Below are 17,976 nucleotides of genomic sequence, written 5' to 3' on the forward strand. Positions count from 1 at the left end.
CACTCTGTAGGCAACTCTCCTCTTCTCTCTTGCTGCTTTTAGGATTCTCTCTTTATCTTTCACCTTTGGCATTTTAATCATGATGTGTCTTGGTGTGTTCCCCTCTGGGTCCAGATCGCCCGAGACTCTCCATGCTTCCTGGACTCGTATGTCTATTTCCTTTGCAAAATTTGGGAAGTTTTCCTCCATTATTTTTTCACGTAAGGTTTCAATCTCTTGCTCTTCCTCTTCTCCTTCTGGCACCCGCATGATTCGAATGTTGGCATGTTTAAAGTTGTCCCAGAGGTTCCCAAGCCTCTTCTCATTTTTTTCAATTCTTGTTTCCTCATTCTGTACTGGTTGACTATTTTTCTTATGTTCTAAATCATTGATTTGAACCCCAGTTTTCTTCCCTTCACCACTGGTTTTGTGTGTATTTTCTTTCGTTTCACTTAGCATAGCTTTCACTTCTTCTCTTGTGCATTTGTCATACTCAAGCATATCTGTCAAGCCTGTGAGCATCTTTATCACCAGTGTTTGGAATTCTGCATCTGTTAGGTTGGCTGTCTCCTCATCTGTGAAGTTGGCTATCTCCTTGTCACTTAGTTCTCCCCCTGGAACCTTGATCCGTTCCCCCTTTTGGACCATACTTCTCTGTCACTACGTTGTGGCACTGTGTGTGGGGGAGGGGTCTGAGAGGGAACAATACCACCTGCCCAGCACTCACCCCTGTTACAGGCACCTCTCCCACTTCCGCACTGGACTGGTGCCCCTCTAGCTGCTGCCCTGACCGTGATTCCTAGAGTGGATGGGTCTGTGGACGTTCTTGGACCATGGGGGCCCTTTAAACAAGCAGACTCTGCTGAGAGACGGGCAGTTTCTGCCTCCACCCAACCCCCACTGGTTTGCACAGTCAGAAGCAATGAGACTTTATTTTCCCTGGTGCTGGGACTGTGAGCTGCACAGTCTGGTGTGGAGCTGGGAACACTCCCCAGATGTCCCTCCTGACTTTTTAAAACATGTAACTGCGCTTTCCGCTGGCTTACTGCTATTGTCACTGCTGCTTCCACCGCCACACCATGTCCTCTTTGCCCCAGTTCTGCCCCTCCTACCTGTCTGGATGAGTATTTCTTCTTTATATCTTTGTTTCCTGGACTTCCATGTAGTTTGATTTTCTGGAACTTCTGGTTGTTTCTAGTTTTCAGGTAGTTGTATTCCTTCTTAGTTGTGGAGGGAGACATAGCAGGTCTGTCTACATCTCCATCTTGGCCAAAAGTCAACTCCCACCTTTTTTTTTTTTAATTTATTTATTTGTTTGTTTTTATTTATTTATTTTTAGAAAAAGGGGAAAGGAGAAAGAGAGGGAGAGAAACATCTCTGTGTGGTTGCCTCTCACTCGCGCCCCCAACAGGGGACCTGACGTGCAACCTAGTCATGTGCCCTGACTGGGAATCAAACCAGTTACACTTACCTCATAGGCCTATGCTCAATCCACTGAGCCACAGCAGCCAGGGCCTGACTTCTACCTTTTTTAATGCATGTCTCCCTGCTGTTTCATTTAGAAAAATTCTCCAAACTCTAGGAAAATAGTGCGTTGTACACAAGCCCACAGATCTGTTTCATTTGGCTCCCACAGTTTTGGCCTATTAAAAACAGGGCAGACTGATGACTCTGGGCCTGCATTGCCTCATGAAGGGAAGAAATGGGTTATTTAAATTCCCTTTGCCATAATCATTCAGCTTCTGATTTTCTTACATTGGACTCATCCATTTATGTTACCTGTCTGGCCTCCACAAGCCTCTGAGTTAGTAACATCCAGTGTGTATCCCTTTGGGCATGAATTTGGAGAAGCCCAATGTCCTTATAATGAGGCAGGTAGAACTTCCAGAGGGTTAATTTTTTTAAACTTACTGTAGAAACAAATGAATTGGATTATCCTGATAGTTCCTGTAAGCATGGCTAGTGTTGTACGGAACAGGTTCCCTGTAGTGAAATGGGATTCCCAATGAAAGTAAGATTTAAATTGGATTTTTGACAATCAATAGATTTCAGTAGGTATAGAAAGAGGAACATGTTTCAACATATTTCAGGGAGAGAACCCTGAGATAATCTTGCTTTCCCAGAGCAGTTTGGTTATCACCCAGGTTCTCCTTGGGGATGAGCCAAAGGTGAAGCTGAAGTCATGTGATGAGAGGCCTTAAGAGGCCACCTAAGGAGACTGGATACTGGGGGCCAGTTCAATTTGGTACAGTACATAGTTGTTGAGCAACTTCTACATTCCACAGATGTTGCCAGGTATGGAGAGTACAGAGATGAATAAGTCACAGTTAGCATCTGTCTGGAGTAAGAGCCAGGCTATAAGAAGTCATTCATATACTGTGAAATAGAAGAGACATAACTTGGGAACAACATAGCAGTCATTGCTGATTTGGAGTCCTGTGTAGCACTTTACTGTAAATAAAGAACTTGCCTCTGAACCTGCTACTAATAGGACAGAAAATTGACACCTTGGTATCAAACCAAAATATATTCAATACAAGAAACATTTATGACTCTATATAACTCTCTGCCTCTGCACAAAAAAATATCCATTCATAAAGTCCAAATTTTACTAGCAATGGTTCAAGTACCAACAAATAATTATGACTACCATAAAAAGATCAAAGGTGAGAGAGAATTTCATCCAAGTTTAAAAAAGAATGGTCAGTTCAGTAAATTTCCTGAACCTTTTCACCAAATCTTACACAACTACAAATAATGGGAACCATTTGAAACTGAAGGAAGCCTTCTTAGAGGCCTTCTAAGAGGACTTTTATTATATTAATTTTCTTTGCTCTACAGTACTTGATTTTTAAAAAGTAGTTGCTGTTATTTAAAAAATCGGAGATTTTAAATAAAAATATTGATTTTTAGCTTCTAAAAAATTAGAAAGTCTTGTTAGACTACACCTACATTTCTGCAGGATGATAAACTACTTGAGGTGAGCAATAGATGCTTAACTAGAAACTGTGTACTTCTTGTTTGCTCTGCTCCCCACTCAGCCCACTTGCCTCATTTTTATTACTCCCTTGGCCCTTGAAGGTATCTGCATTTGCAGCACCTGCCTTAAAGAAAAGAGATCAGTAAGCATCTGTGAAATGACCTCAGTATACTCATAAATAGCAATTGTTGAAAGAAAAGTTTTGAGAAAGGCTTGGTTTAATTTGTGGTTGTTGCAGATTCATAAGAAATTGTGACATTTATTTTCACTTCACAACTTTCCATTTGCCTGTTGAACCTTTAAAATGAGCCTCCTGTTCGATTGTGCTGCACACTTGCATCACCGGTACCTCGCTCATGTGAGTCCCACTTCCGGTCAGCCGGTAAGCAAACACTAGTGTCCACCATGTGTTGTGCACACAAAGATGGAGCAGGGCCTGCTTTCCACACAGCTTATTCCCAATTTTTTGTTTTCTTTTTCTTACTTCAAAGTATAATTCTTTATATGAAACATTAATAAACATTAATGTAAAAGATAACATTTTTAAAGTAACGTAAATTTAAATGAGCATTTCTGCCTTTTTCCCTGTAAACTATTCTCAAACTCTTTCCAATCTAATGTTAACAATCTTGTTCATTTTCTTAAAGTTTACACTTAAACTTTGACATAGGGATTTCGGTTTAGCAATCATTCCTATTGTTTTTTCAAAGCAAGCCTTTGGAATAATTCCCCATAGACTCTTAGAGTTCTTCCCTTCTCTTAGAGTCCTCTTTTCCTTCCTTTACTATACACAGCTGAAGAAAATGAAAATGAATCGCATAATTAGAGAAATTATGCCTTTCATATTTTCAGCACAGTCTTAGTTTTAAGTATCTTGCCCCATTTCAGACCATTTGTCCCAATATTTGGTCCAGAAAATATTCACTGTCACTTCTAAGCATGTCACTTCTGTGCTGTGACTAAAACCTCACATATAAAACAAGTCTCTCTCATGTTATAGATTAATCCCCCTGAGAGAAATGGAAAAGACAGAAGCCTGTGATTCCTCAATTGATTTGCAACCAGATTTAATGAACTGGTAGCCCTATGTAAATTTTCCCAGCATCACTTAAAATCTTCCACCAACAGTTTACTAGGGAGTATTTCACAGACTGTCCCAAAAATATATTCCTTGCACAGGATATTTTCAACAATAATGAACAAGATTTAAGCAAACATTTGAGACCATTTTTATGGCATGGGTAATTGATGGAAGTAAGTGATATTTCGGTTATACCATAGAAAAATTACATTTCCCTCCAAATTTCAGAGTTTCCTGTGGTACCAATGCCTGCTGTAAAATCTTAAGTCATGTAAGTCCATGATCAAACCCTTATGGGCAATTGTCAAATTCTCTTAAGACTTGGTATAAGATGTGGATTTTGATAACCACTGACTTATAATTGCTGTCTCTGATGGTTTCTGTGGCTTTAATTTCATTTTTACTTACTTAAGTATTTCTTACTTGCCTGCAACCCTCTACTGGTGAGGTTAACAGTAAAGCCTAAGTAAATGATAGCTGCCACTTATTTTTTTAAATGATAGAATCATCTTGGCCAAAATTGAAAACAGGATCAACTGTCTTTTGCTGAAAACACAAATTTTTAGGAGCAACATGTATAAGTATGTGTAGGTATGTATAGATTCAACTAAGCTTTAACTCACTAAAGGCAGGGCTTTGATCCAGAATACCAAGCAGAATGAGGAGAGGTTCTAGAAAGGATCTAAGTCTGAGTCATGAGGTAGGCACCCCCCCCCCCCACAGAAGATGGCAGAGACCAGGTTGACTGTCAGCAAAGAAACCACACATTGATGATATGTGCTGACCACTTCTTTGACATCTGTGGATTTGAAAGGAGGATGATTTCAACTCCCACAATTCATTCAGTGAACTTTTTGGATAACCTGTTATGTCTCAGGCACTGTGCTAGTGACTAGAGATATCAAGATTTATAGGCTGTCCTTGACCTCAAGTACTCCCTTATCAATAGAAAACAAAGTCCTCTAAACAGTATGGTAGGTGCTTATGAGAACCATTTCTCATAACCATTGGTGTCATGCTCCTCGGACCACAATTAGTATCACGTTCACTCAGATGGGTCAGAAAGTGAGAGTCAGGGTGGACTACAGGAAAACAAGCTTTCTGAGGCACAGCGGAAAGCAGAATGTTGTTCAGAGCCGTGGGCAATGATCTTTGGATTAAGTTGTATCATTGCTGAGAATGAATTTTGTTCGAAAGTCAGGAGAGCTTGGTATTTATAAATGTCCCCTTACCTGCAAGTACATAGACGATCAGTGTGAATTCCTCTGGACTGGTGGTAGACACCCTCCCCTAACCTGGACTGTTTTTCCAGTTCAGGTAACACCTTACCCAGCACAGACAGAATCACTGGCATCTATACCCACTGTTAGGGCACCAGAAGTAAGGGAAGGCCATGCAAGGAGCTCTGACTCTGCTCCTGCCTTCTGTGGCCTGTGCCGGCTCGAAGTTTCTGCATCCTTGGCTAATTAATTATGGCGTTTATGCAACCTCTCAGTATGTATGGGTGTATGGTCTCTTTCTGCTATTTTTAATACAGCTGAAATGACACAGTGCTGTAATTGGCATACATCCAAGGTCAGTGATGGCAAGGAGTAAGTAGATAAGTGAGGAAGGGAAGACACTTCTGGGGTCACCTGCACAAATGGAGTGACAAGTGCTAAAGGACAAGGAGGCCTGCACCAGGTATGAGGTGCAAGGCACATTGCTAAAAGAACCATTTTCAACCAGCGTGCTTCAAGAATTTTTAAAGCATGCAGTACCTGATTATTTAGTCAGGGCACTGACCTCTTTTCCGATAGATTGTCAAATAAAAAAATGACAATAGCAACACAACGGTATCTGTCCAGTGCAAATGAATCAAAATTATACCTAATTTTTAGGGGGTGTGCCACAGAATTTTAGTAATTAGTTTATGTGTGCCATGAGATGAATAAAGTTGAAAATCACTGCTATAAGATAATGTGATGTGTGTTCAGTTGTGTTCCCCCAAAATTCATATGTTGACACCTTGATTCATAATATGACCTTATTTGAAGACAGAGGTCATTAGGGTGGTCCCTAGTCCGATAAAACTGTGTCCTTACAAAAAGGGAGACTTGGGCACAGAAGCACGGAAGACAATGTGAAGAGACAGAGAAGGTGGCCATCCTCAAACCAGGGAGGCAGTCTTGGAACACACGCTCCCTCATGGCCCTCAGAAGGAACTACCCCTGCCGGCACCTTGATCTCAGACTTCTGGCCTCCAGAGCTGGAAGACAATAAGCTTCTGTTTTAGTCATCCAGCCAGTGGGACTTTGTTACTCCGGCCCTAGAAATCTAATAGTGTGTTTGGAGAATGAAACCACCAAAACAGCTTTCTTGTTTCCTCCAATGATTGGACTGTCCTGGGAGAAAAAAAGGCAAAAGTCAGTCCACAGAAGCCAGCAGAAGTCACCTTTTCCAATAATTTGTCCTGATCATTATCTCAGAGACCTTGTCCCCGGGACATGCCTCCAGTGCATTCTTCAGGTTGTTTGTAATCCCTTTGCACTGTTTCTGGCCTCTTCTACTAAACCCAACTGCGTTTCCCTGCGGCTAATGCAGAGTCATTACAAGCCTCATACTAGTAGTTGCATATTTGCCTCATTATCTTCTCCCTTGTGACTTATTAGCATGGCTTGTGTGTGTCAAAAACTAGTGTTATTCTTTGTCAGGAACATCCCATGGGATGATATGTAGTCGCAGCCATCGTGTCTGGTGTTTTTGCCACATCTTTTATTTTTCCTGACAATTTCAGATTCAACTGTAACACTCTTGCTTCTAAGGAAGAATTGAGAAAAGAAGAAAAACAGTGTTATTGACAATGACAAGGAATTGCACGGCAGATACTGGGTTGACAGGAGAGTCTACAATAAGTGGGCCTGTTACCAAAGGCTTGGGTGGGCATGGATCCTGTCTGGTCCCTAGGCTGATGGTACTTCCTCTAAGACTAGTTAGTGTGGTGCTGGGTCAGGACTCCACCTCAGGGTCCATATTTGGCCCACAGATAGCAGGTCTACTACTAGGTTCTCAAATAGTTGTGGCACCTGTCAGGCCACTAGACATGGCCCTGGCAGGCAGAACTGGCCTCAGACCGCAGCTAAGCACAGCTGGAACTGTGTCATGGGTCCACTTCAGGGTCCACGGCCAGGAACAAGGTCTGCAGCCCTGCCTCCAGGGACACAGATGTGCCTGTCTCCCTCTAGGTCCCTGGTGGGTAAAGCCACCCCTAGATCACTGCTGAGAAGGACTGAAGCCAGGTTACAGGGACGCTTCATGATCCAAAGTTGGACCAAGGTTGGTGGGCCTGCCTGTAGAAGTACAAATGGGCTTGTTTTTGTTGGGTCCGCAGGCAGGCGTGACTGCTTGTAGATTATTGCTAAGAGGTTTTGCAACCAAGTTACAGGGCTGCTTCATTATCCACAAATGCACTAAAAGTTGGTGGGCCTGCCTTCAGGGCACAGACAGACATGTGTTCTGCCTGGTACCTCATCAAGAGAACTGCTTCCAGACTGCAGCTGAGCTTGCCTAGAGCCAAGCTACAGAATCACTTCAAGATCTACAGTCAGAGCAAGATTGGTGGGCCTTCTTCTGGAAGCATGGCTGGGCATGTCTCCCACCCCCTAAGTGGGAGGACTCCTCCTGGACTGCGGCTGGGAGGGGCGGGAGCATAGTTGCAGCACAACTTTAAGATCTGCCCTTGGACCAGAGTCAACAGGTCTGCCTCCAGGAGCATGGACCAGTGTGCCTCTGACAAGTCCCTGGACAAAGTAGAACTGCTCCCAGACTAGGGCTCAGACGGACTGGAACTGTATCAAGGTCAGCAGTCCTCTTTCTTAAGGCCCAGGCAGGTGTGACTCCTCTTGGGTACCTTGGTGGATGGTACTGGTGGCAGGACCAAGGACAAATGGAAGTGTAGCTGAGTCCACAGGGGGACAGGGCTGTTTGTGGGTCTGTAAACAGGATCATGGTTGGCAAGCCTACCACCTGGGCACAGGCCTGCTTTCTCAAATCAGCTCTTCTCAGTCTTGGACTCCAGCATGGTTTTGCAAGCTCCTGCCTGAATCCCAGAGCTCCCACAAATGCACTTTGTCCATGAATGGCTGCCAAATTGTTGTTGCTGTGGGAAGATATGAGCAGGGGACATCCTATTTTGCCATCTTGCTTATGTCACCTCCAGGATGCTGAGTGTTTTCATTTAGCCAATAAATATATAATCATGACTTTAATAACTCACAATATTGTTTTTTTTTTAATGATCTTTATATGTTTACCTCCTCTAATGATGGACTGAATCGCTCAGCTGATTTCTTCACATTTCACTATCCAGGACCAGATGCATAGCCAAGACTGAAGCCCATGACACAAGGAACCATATGTTTGTAAAAAGAACATCAAATATTTTGATCAGAAATAAAATCCAGTTCTTCTTAACTATTAATAGCCCTAATGATTTGGAAAAATAAACAAACATTCTTTCTGGAGATGATAAGCTCACCTTAGACTTCAAATAATTCTACAAAGCAAAAACAACTAGGTGCATGAGGAGACAAGAACACATGATAGCCAGAAGAAACACCAGACAATAGAGACATAACTATAAAAACTCCAAATAGTGGGATTTTTAGAAACAAACTATAAAAGAGCTGCTTACTGTGAAATAACACATTTGAAAATGAAAAATAGAAATTCTAAAACTGAGAAATACAATAACCCAAAATAATATATCGGTAGATGGTTTTAACAGTAGATTAGATATAACTGAAGACTAAATTATTGAAATGGAAGACACACAGAAGAAAATAATCAAAATGCAGCATGGAAAACAAAAGGTAGAAATACGAAGAGAAGGGTAAGCAAGATAGAGAATACAGTAATGTTTAGCAAACTAAGTAAATGGTCAGAATGAAAAGTGATAAAAAAGAAAGCAGAGACAATATTTTCAAAGATAAAGCCTGGAAATTTTATCTGAGATTATAGAAAACATCACACAATTCAAGAAGCCCCCCCAAATTCCAGGTAGAATATATATTTTTAATACTTACATAGAAACATCATGGTGAAACTGTAGAACACTTTAAAAGCAGTTGGAGAAAGAAAACAAAGTTCATTCAAAGTAGTGATAGACTGACAGCAAACTTCTCATTCAACAGGAACATAGGAGCCACAGGGAAGTTCAATGATATGTTTAATGTATTGAAAGAAAATAACTGCCAACTAGGAAAAATATCTTTCATAAATGAAGATGAAATAAAAGGTAATGTCACATCAACAAAAACAGAGTTCAACACTGGCAAACTCATGCTAGAATGAATTTCTAAAGGGAGGGTGCTCTTAAAATTTTAGAGGAGTAAGGATCAAAGAATATAAAATATATAGATAAAGCTAAGTGAGTACTAACTATATATAACAGCATTTATATATATAAAACATTAAGTATATTGTTTTATATTTAAATATATATAAAACATTAAGTATATTGTTTTATATTTAAATATATATAAAACATTAAGTATATTTTATATTTAAATATATATAAATATTTACATATATCCAAATAAATAAATACATTACAAAGATAGCATATAATTCAGGATAAGTCAATGGAGTTAGGTGTTCTAAACTCTGTACATTGTCTGGGAAAAAGGATAATGCTAAGTGGAGTTCCACCTAATTGTGGAAAATAAATGCGGGAGGTAAGTTTAAAAGCCCCTAGAAGATAACATAGAACAGTATCTTTATGGTGAAGAGATAGGAAAAATATTTCTTGAATAAGCACTAATCTTAAAGGAAAAGATCAGTAAATTGATTATATTAAAATAAGAGACCACCCTGAGTGGTGTGGCTCAGTTCGTTGGATGTCCTACCACTAAGCAAAAGGTTGCCAGTTTGATTCCCAGTCAGGGCACATGCCTGAATTGCAGGTTAGGTCCCTGTTTGGGACAGGTGTAGGAGGAAACCAGTCGATGTTTCTCTGTCATGTCAGTGTTTCTCTCCCTCCCTTTCTCTCTCTATTCCCTTCTCTCTAAAAATAAATAAATAAAATCTTTAAAAAAATAATAAGAGGCCATTTATCTAGGCACTAGAGAAAGAGTGAAAAACCAGGGCACAGAGTGGTAAAAGATATTTGCAACATGTAGCTAACAAAAGACTTATACCTATTTTCACAAATAAGTAAGAAAAAGACTCATGCCTTGGCTGGGTGGCTCATTTGGTCTCAATGTCCTCCCATGCACCAGAAGTTTGCGGTTTGATTCTGGGTCAGGGCACATACCTAGGCTGTGGTTCGATCCCTGGTCGGGGCACATACAGGAAGCAGCCAATCAATGTTTCCCTCCCACACCAGTGTTTCTCTCTCTCCCTTCCTCTCTCTAAAAAGAAAAAAAAAGTAAACATATTTTTGGGTGTGGATTTCTAAAAGACTCATAATCCATAGATAACTGAACAGAATACTTGAACAAAGTGTTTCTGAGAGAGGAAATCTAAATTGTTTTAAACATATAATGCTCAGTCTCAATCACCAGAGAAATGTGTGTTAAACCCATAATGTGGTAACACTATACAGCCAACACAGTGGTTTAAATTTTAGAAGCTGATAACACCAATTCTTGAGGATATAGAGAAATAGGAGTTTCCTACCTTGCTGATGGGAATACAAATTAGAACAATAATTTTCGGAAACAGTCTGGCACACCCTGTCAGCAATCCTACTCATGCATGTATGGTCCAACAAAAATGTGTTCATAGCAGTATTATTCATAATGGCCCAAAACTAGAAGTAAGTCATCTGTCAACAGTAAAAGAGATGGATTATGATGTATTTTCGTAGTGAGTATTCGGCAATGAAATCCTCTACTCACAAGAAATGAATACGTCCTCCTACATAAAATTGAGCAAAAGAAGCAAGATAAAAACCATACATGCTGTAGGATTCCATTTACATTTAGCACAAAAAGAGGAAAATGAAGATATGATGTTAGAAATCAGGGTAGTGGCTGCCTCTGAGGAGGAGAAAAGGGTGTGTGGTGGTTGGGAGAAGCACAAGGATATTCTAATGTACTTTTTCTTGATTAGGTGGTGGTCATATAAATGTTTATTTTGTGTTATTCATCAAGCCATATACTGTGCATTTTGCTATATATGCTAAAGTTTAAAAGATTATTTTTTAAAAATGTAACTGAGCCAGTGTGGCTCAGTGGACAGAGCACCAGTCTGAGAATCAAAGGGTTATCAGTTCGATTTCCAGTCAGGGCCATGCCTGGGTTGGGGATTTGGTTCCCAGTCAGGGTGTGTAGGAGAGGCAACCAAAAGATGTTTCTCTGTCACATTGATGTTTCTCTCCCCCTCTTTCTTCCTCCCTTCCCCTGTCTAAACATATATAAATAAAATATTTAAAATAAATAAAATCTTTTTAAAAGTGTAATTGAGAGAGCACCCAGTGATACATGAGAGTTATAAGGACTCATATATAAAATGATATCCTCCTCAGGATAATTTTGAAGCCTTTTTTTTTTCTTTTAATATGCTTTATTGATTACACTGTTACAGTTGTCCCAATTTCTTTTCCCTTTGTACCCCTCCACCCAGCGACCCCCCTCTCTCCAGTTGTCCCCCACAGTTAGTCCATGCCCATGGGTTGTGCATATAGTTCTCCTCAACATTTCCTATTCCACTCCCTCCTACTATGCTTCTTAATTCCTATACCATCTCCCTCCCTTTACCCCCTTCCCCCTCCCTGCTTACCTCTCCCCATAATGTTCCCCATACCTATAATTCTTTTCCCACTCTCATTGCCTACTTAGTTTGCCTTTGTTTCGAATCCCTAACTTCTGTTGTTGGTTGTTGTGATACAGTTTTCATTTTAATGTTCATAGTTTTGATCCTCTTTCTCCTAAACAAGTCACTTTAACATTTCATATAACAGTGGTTTGGATCTGATGAACTCCTTCAGTTTTACTTTGTCGTGGAAGCACTTTCTCTGCCCTTCTATTCTGAATGACAGCTTTCCTGGATAGAGTAATTGTGGTTGTAGGTTTCTGCTTTTCATTACTTTGAATATTTGTTACCATTTCCCTTCTTGCCTACAGAGTTTCTTTTAAGAAATCAGCTGATAGTCTTATTGGGACCCCTTTGTACATAATTCTCTTCTTCTCTCTTGCTGCTTTTAAGATTCTGTCTTCATCCTTAATTTTTGACATTTTGATTCTAATGTATCTTGCTGTGGTTCTCCCTGGGTCCAGTTTTTTTGGAACTTTCTCTGCTTCCTGCACCTATAAGTCTATTTCCTTCCCCAAGTTTGGGAAGTTCTGCTTCATTATTTTTTCACATACTTCTTCAATTTCTAGTTCTTCTTCACCTTCTGGCAACCCTATGATTCAGATGTTGGCCCGCTTATAGCTGTTCCATAGGTTTCTGAGCCTCTCCTCATTTTCTTCACTTTTCGTTTCCTGTTTCTGCACTGGTTGACTGTTTGTTCCTTCCCTATGTTCCTATTTGTTGATTTGATCCCTGGTTTTCTTTCCCTCACCTCTAGTTTCATATGTGTTTTTGTCATTTCAGCAGGACTAGCCTTCATTTCTTACCCGTCTTGTTTAAGGTCTGCTGTTAGGTCTGTAAGCATTTGCATAACCAAAGCTCTGAACTGTGCCTCAGAAAGATTTCCTATCTGTTGCTTCATTAGATTAGGTATTTGCTGTCTGGTCAGCTTCATCACTGGGATCTCTACCATGATCTGTGCCATCCTGACAGTTTTGTGTTTACCTTTGCTTCCTGAGCAGGGCTGTCACACCTCCTACGCTATAGGGGGTGGAGCCCCATGCACTCCTCACAACCAGGCAACTCTTCTCACCACGCTGTGGCATGTTGTGTGGGGGCGGGGGTCCAAAATGGATTCCTGCCATTCACTTTCCACTGAGAAACCAGGACCCTCCTCCTCTGTCCCCACCCCACAGTCCAAGGCAATGGGAGTCTGCCTTCCCCGGCGCTGGAAGCATGAGCTGATGGGTCTGGTCGTCAGCCAGTGGTGCTCCCCAAGCGCTTCTCACCTCCCCTTAAATATGGGTGTCTGTGCTTACTGCAGTCCCGCTGCTGCTGCTGCCACTGCCAGCACAGCTTGATGTGCCCACCCTGGCTTCGTCCCTCCTGCCTGCCCAGATGAGCACCACTTCTTTATAACTTCATATGTTGGACTTCCACTTATTTTCTGGAACTTCTGGTTATTTCTGCTTTTGCGGTAGTTGTATTTCTTCTTAGTTGTGGAGAGAGACAGAGCATGTCATTCTAGGCCTCCATCTTGGCTGGAAGTTGAAAGCCTTTTTCTTTTTTTTTTTGTATTGGTGATATGGGATATTGTTTACCTATCTCTCATCTCTGCCCGACAGAATGAAACTGCATGTTTGTGGGATTCACAAAATAGGTGCTAGTGTGAGAAATATATTCCTGTTCCCAGGTTAAGAAAACAACTGAAGCCACCCTGCAGACGATACAAGACATGGTCACCATCGAAGACTATGATGTTTCTGAATGCTTCCAGCACAGTCGCTCCACAGAGTCTGTGAGGTCCACTGTCTCTGAGACCTATCTGAGCAAGCCCAGCATCGCCAAGAGAAGAGCGAACCAGCAGGAGACTGAGCAGTTCTACTTCATGGTGCGTCTGTTGCTTCCCCAGCCACCCATAGAACTCAGATCTGAAGTTCCCAAATGTTGCTTCTGGAGTCCCATTGTAATCACCTAGGGTTCTTTATTAAAATATGGACTCCTGTCTACCCTCGGAGTGTCCAATTCAGTCGGTCTAGGATAGGTTTTAAGATTTAGTACTTTTTCAAAGCTTCTCAGGTAATTCTGATGTGCAGACACATTTAAACAAGACTGCGCTAAAACAGAACGTTTAGACCTTGATGGACACACATGTCACCAGGAGAGCTTGTTGAAATGTAGGTTCTTATTTCAGGAGGGCTGGGGAGGGAGGGGCCTGAGAGTCTGCCCCTCTCTAGGCTCCCAGGTGATGGCTGCTGCTGACCGGCATCAGACCGCACTCTTGAGTAGAAATTAAAGTGGTTGTATTTTAGATATCCCATGGGAAGTCCCTTGACATTGATTTTTTTTTTTTTAAGTTAAAAACGAATCTTTCCTTTGGCAGAAACTCAGAGAATATTTGGAAGGTAGTAATCTCATCACAAAACTTCAAGCCAAACATGACTTGTTGCAGAAGACCCTTGGAGAAGGTCAGTTATTTGATGGGAAAATGGCATGGATTATATATTGTATCATGTATAGATTCCATGAAGTGTGTGGATGTGGATTTGGGCTTGAAGAAGCAGAGAACACCATTTGTTTAGATACGGCTTTATCAGTTACTGTAATAACCAAGTTCTCCCTGGAACTATTTTCTTTATAAGCTTGGTGAAATCTGGAGAGGACTGAATAGCCAGCACAGAGCTCCTAAGGAAGGATCTTCAGAGCAGGGGGCTCCCAAGAGTAGAGTAGAGAAGTCAGAAGGAGCTGAGCTTGGCCTCACCTGCTGAGCGTCCCCCACCCCACCCCAGTCACTTCTTTTCCTTTCCTTCTTGGACTTTCCCACCCCTCCAACCCCACCCCGTTTGTTTTAATGGGCCAGTATTTTTGTCCCGTCTAATGCCTTTTTTGAACTCTAGAAAATAGTTCAACCAGTTGAGTTGACTTTTTTTTACTTTCCGTTGGCATTGGTTTTAGTTAAGAAATAATCTAACTAAATATATTGTTATGTCTGATAATACTGAAAACAACAATAGTTGCCACTTATACTATACTGTAAGGCTTTCTGAGTCAGGCATTGTTCTGAGTTGTATATTTAACTGGATACTATATGTTTCCTCATTTTTGCAAATGAAAAAACAGAGGGTGGGAAGGATTATAGGCAAAGGGAACTATGTAAATGTTACTGTTTCTCTTTCCATCTTCAGGAAATTTAAAAGGAAAAAATAAATATAAGCCAAGTCCCTGTCTTAAGTGCCTCATAGTTCATAACTTTATCTTTTATTCACACTAGATCCTGCTAGAACAGTGGTTCTCAACCTTCCTAATGCCACGACCCTTTAATACGGTTCCTCATGTTGTGGTGACCCCCAACCATAAAATTATTTTCATTGCTACTTCATAACTGTAGTTTTGCTACTGTTATGAATCGTCATGTAAATATCTGATATGCAGGATATATTTTCATTGTTACAAATTGAACATAGTTAAAGCATAGTGATTTATCACAAAAACAATATGTAATTATATATGTGTTTTCCGATGGTCTTAGGCGACCCCTGTGAAAGGGTCTTTTGACCCCCAAAGGGGTCACAACCCACAGGTTGAGAACTGCTGTGCTAGAAGTTATAAGAAGTGAAAGAGGATATGAATGGGAGCAGGAAATGAGGAGATGGAATTGTGCGAGCAACTCAGGCCAAAAACAGTTTGCTTCTCTTTGACATAAACTCTTGCCTCCCATAATTCTAGAACCTTCCTTACCCATGAAAAACATTTTCTATCACCTTATTTTCTTTTTTTCTCCAAAGAACCCATTACCCTCAGGGTATAGATAAATGGAGAAAGGTCATCACGACCTAAGTCTCACATATTACAGTTAGAATGCTGGATTCTAAGATAAAAGCCCAATATCACTTAGAAAAGAATTAATCTATACTACTAAAAAGGGTCTTAAAAGAATAAAATAACCAAACACAATGTATGAACTTTCATTAGATTCTGAATCAAAAGGCAAAACTTATAAAAGGCATTTTAAAGACAATGGGGGAAATTTAAATGATATTATTGAATTAATTAATTTTCCTAGACTTGGTGGTATAGTTATGAAGGAGAAGATTCTTATTCTTAAGAAATGCTTGCTCAGTGTCATAATGGTTGCTACTTACTTTCCAAATGGTTCAGGAAAAATAATACAGAGAGAGAGCAATGGGCCAATGTGACAAAATGTTGACAACTGGGAAATCTAAGTGAAGAGTACATGGGTGTTCCCTGTACTGGTCTTTCAGCTGTTCTGTAACAGACGTTTCAACTAAAGAAGAAAAAAAATACCTTTTTATCCTTTGAATTGTTGTTCTACCTCAGCATTTGTGTCCCATTTTCCCCTTTCCCTTCATAGTATCAGGTCTTTTTTTTTTTTTTTTTTTTTTTCTCTCTCCATGTTTTACAAATGCCTGCTATTTCACTGATGCTCCCAAGGCCCAGATGCCAGTCCGGAAGCATAGGTTATCTTAAGTGTGGATCAATACTTACAGGCACACAGTCCTTCCTGCAGGACTGGATACCACTTGAGAAACTGTGAGTTGGAGGGAATTAAGCAGTGGGTGAATTCATTCTTGGCACTGCCTGTAGATATATGTGTTAATACTCTTGGGCTCTCATCCTGAAACTTTTATGGAACTCATTCTACATAGATTCCCTTATGTTCCTAAGAGAAAAAGCCCCGATGATTAATATTATTTTACATGCCGTTATTAGATAGGGCTATATTTTAGCCAATTTGCTGAGTCTGGGCTCCAGATTCTGTCATTAGCTGCTGAACTATGTACAGCAATGTTGTCCCTTGTGAACTCTATAAGGAAGGATTTCTCTATCTTGGAATTTCTCTCAAAAATTTCCAGTGTCCTAGTGGACACTGGACGGTTCTCATCCCGGGGCAGCAGACGCACTGCCCTCTGCCCACTGGTGGCAGACCTCTCTGCCCCCAGGCCTGCCCCACATGAAGGCTTGGCAGCACTCCAGGGCTTGGTCACTGCCTGAAGCTCTGCCCCTGGCAGCTTTGCCCAGAGAAAAACTGAGCATGAAGAACATGCCCTACCTTTCAGCTCGACCATTGTGAGACTGCTAGCTTGCCACACATTAATAGGCTTACACCAAAGGACGCTAGGAAAGTTCATGGTGTCTGTCCCACAGTGAGCTAATTCAATGACAAGCCCTTATGAAAAAATGCAAGTCTAGGTTTGGCTAAATAAAGGTAGTAGCACAGGATTAAAGGGTGTGTTTGGGGGCAGCCCTGACTTCCTATTACTGAAAGCACATCTCTCAATTATACTGGCCTCACTGCTCCAAAAACTGCCTTCATAGTAAAACAAATAGAGCTTAACCCAGGGAGTTAGCAGTTGATCGTACACAGCTGAAACTGTAACTACAGACATGTGTTTGGCCTGTGTTACTGCTCACTTTTGGCAGGCGACCAGTGGCCAAGTCCTTTGATTTACAACATTTCTGAGCAACGAGATTGGGTTCTTAAAGTAGCACCACCAAAATTCAGAATTCCAGATCTTTGAAAACTATTGAGATGGAAAGAAACATCATGAGTTCTTAAGACCAAAATCATCATCATCATCACCATCATCATCATCATCATCACCTTCTTTATCCATCAGCAACACCGTTACATCCTTTTGTGATAGCATTTGTTTTTAAATTGGAGGAATTACATTGAGCATAGTAAGTGAACACTGAAATCTTTTTCTTTTTTAGCAATGAGCCTTGATGTTCCCATTGGCTCCTTTGTGACAACACTTGGGATTAAGGGGATATAAATATCAGTGCAATTTTTGCAAAACGCAGATAGTCTGACACTGGAAGCTGAGTTCCATGTTATGTTATTTCTAGCACTGGGTACAGGGTTCCTGACAAAGGAATTAAATAGGTTATGCTCACACAATTCATTGTCTGTCTTCAAGTAGGAGTACAAATATACTTTCAGAAGAGAAGATTGTTGTAAAAAATCGGTGGGGTTTTTTTTGTTGTTGTTTTCTGTTTTTGTTTTGTTTTGCTTTTTTAGAAAAACCTGCAGTAATTGAGACTCGGGGAGAAAAAAGACTGGGAAGTAATGCCAGGAATCCTTATCAATCTTTCATTAAGGACCTACGCTCGGTTTGAGTTTTGCCCATTTTAAATATTT

General features: G+C 40.8%; 1 protein-coding gene across 1 annotated transcript in view; it reads left to right on the plus strand.

The window, feature by feature from the left end:
• The window catches only part of SRGAP1 (SLIT-ROBO Rho GTPase activating protein 1), a 276,096-nt gene that overhangs the window by 200,250 nt on the left and 57,870 nt on the right, over positions 1 to 17,976 (plus strand). Inside the window, exons 9-10 of the mRNA XM_090273550.1 lie at positions 13,507 to 13,704; positions 14,197 to 14,281. Coding sequence (XP_090129676.1) covers positions 13,507 to 13,704; positions 14,197 to 14,281 — 283 coding nt within the window. The remainder of the gene's footprint in view (positions 1 to 13,506; positions 13,705 to 14,196; positions 14,282 to 17,976) is intronic.

This window comes from Furipterus horrens, unplaced genomic scaffold, assembly GCF_987537825.1.
Source record: "Furipterus horrens unplaced genomic scaffold, mFurHor1.1.pri manual_scaffold_4, whole genome shotgun sequence".
Taxonomy (NCBI): domain Eukaryota; kingdom Metazoa; phylum Chordata; class Mammalia; order Chiroptera; family Furipteridae; genus Furipterus; species Furipterus horrens.